General features: G+C 41.8%; 1 protein-coding gene across 1 annotated transcript in view; it reads left to right on the plus strand.

Moving 5' to 3' along the window:
* Window positions 1-62: 62 nt before the first annotated feature.
* The window catches only part of LOC105456047, a 7,800-nt gene continuing 7,396 nt past the window's right edge, over window positions 63-466 (plus strand). The window contains exon 1 of the mRNA XM_011699819.1: window positions 63-415. Coding sequence (XP_011698121.1) covers window positions 63-415 — 353 coding nt within the window. The remainder of the gene's footprint in view (window positions 416-466) is intronic.

Genomic DNA, 466 nt, shown 5'->3' on the forward strand with positions numbered 1-466 from the left:
AAGTTATGAATTTTGACAACAAGATACAGCTAATATCTGAGAAAATACGTAGGCATGGAAACATGCTACCGACTTCTATACGCGGTATTATATGCGGTCCGTCAAACTGCGGCAAGACAAACGTATTGATAAGCTTGCTGGAAAGTCCGCACGGCGTACGCTTTGAGAATGTGTACATATACTCGAAATCATTGCAACAACCGAAATATCAATACTTGGAGAGTATACTGTCACCGATAGAAGAAATTGGTTATTTTACATTTTCCAATAACAGCGACGTCGTTCCACCGAACGAGGCGCTTCCAAATTCCATTTTTGTCTTTGATGACGTGGCATGCGACAAGCAAGACGTCATAAGAGAATACTTTGCAATGGGCCGCCACGCGCACGTTGACTGCTTCTATCTCTGTCAGACGTATGCAAAAATACCAAAGCATCTTATACGTGACAACTCAAATCTGTTGAT

This window comes from Wasmannia auropunctata, unplaced genomic scaffold (assembly GCF_000956235.1).
Source record: "Wasmannia auropunctata unplaced genomic scaffold, wasmannia.A_1.0 LD335794.1, whole genome shotgun sequence".
Classification (NCBI taxonomy): Eukaryota; Metazoa; Arthropoda; class Insecta; order Hymenoptera; family Formicidae; genus Wasmannia; species Wasmannia auropunctata.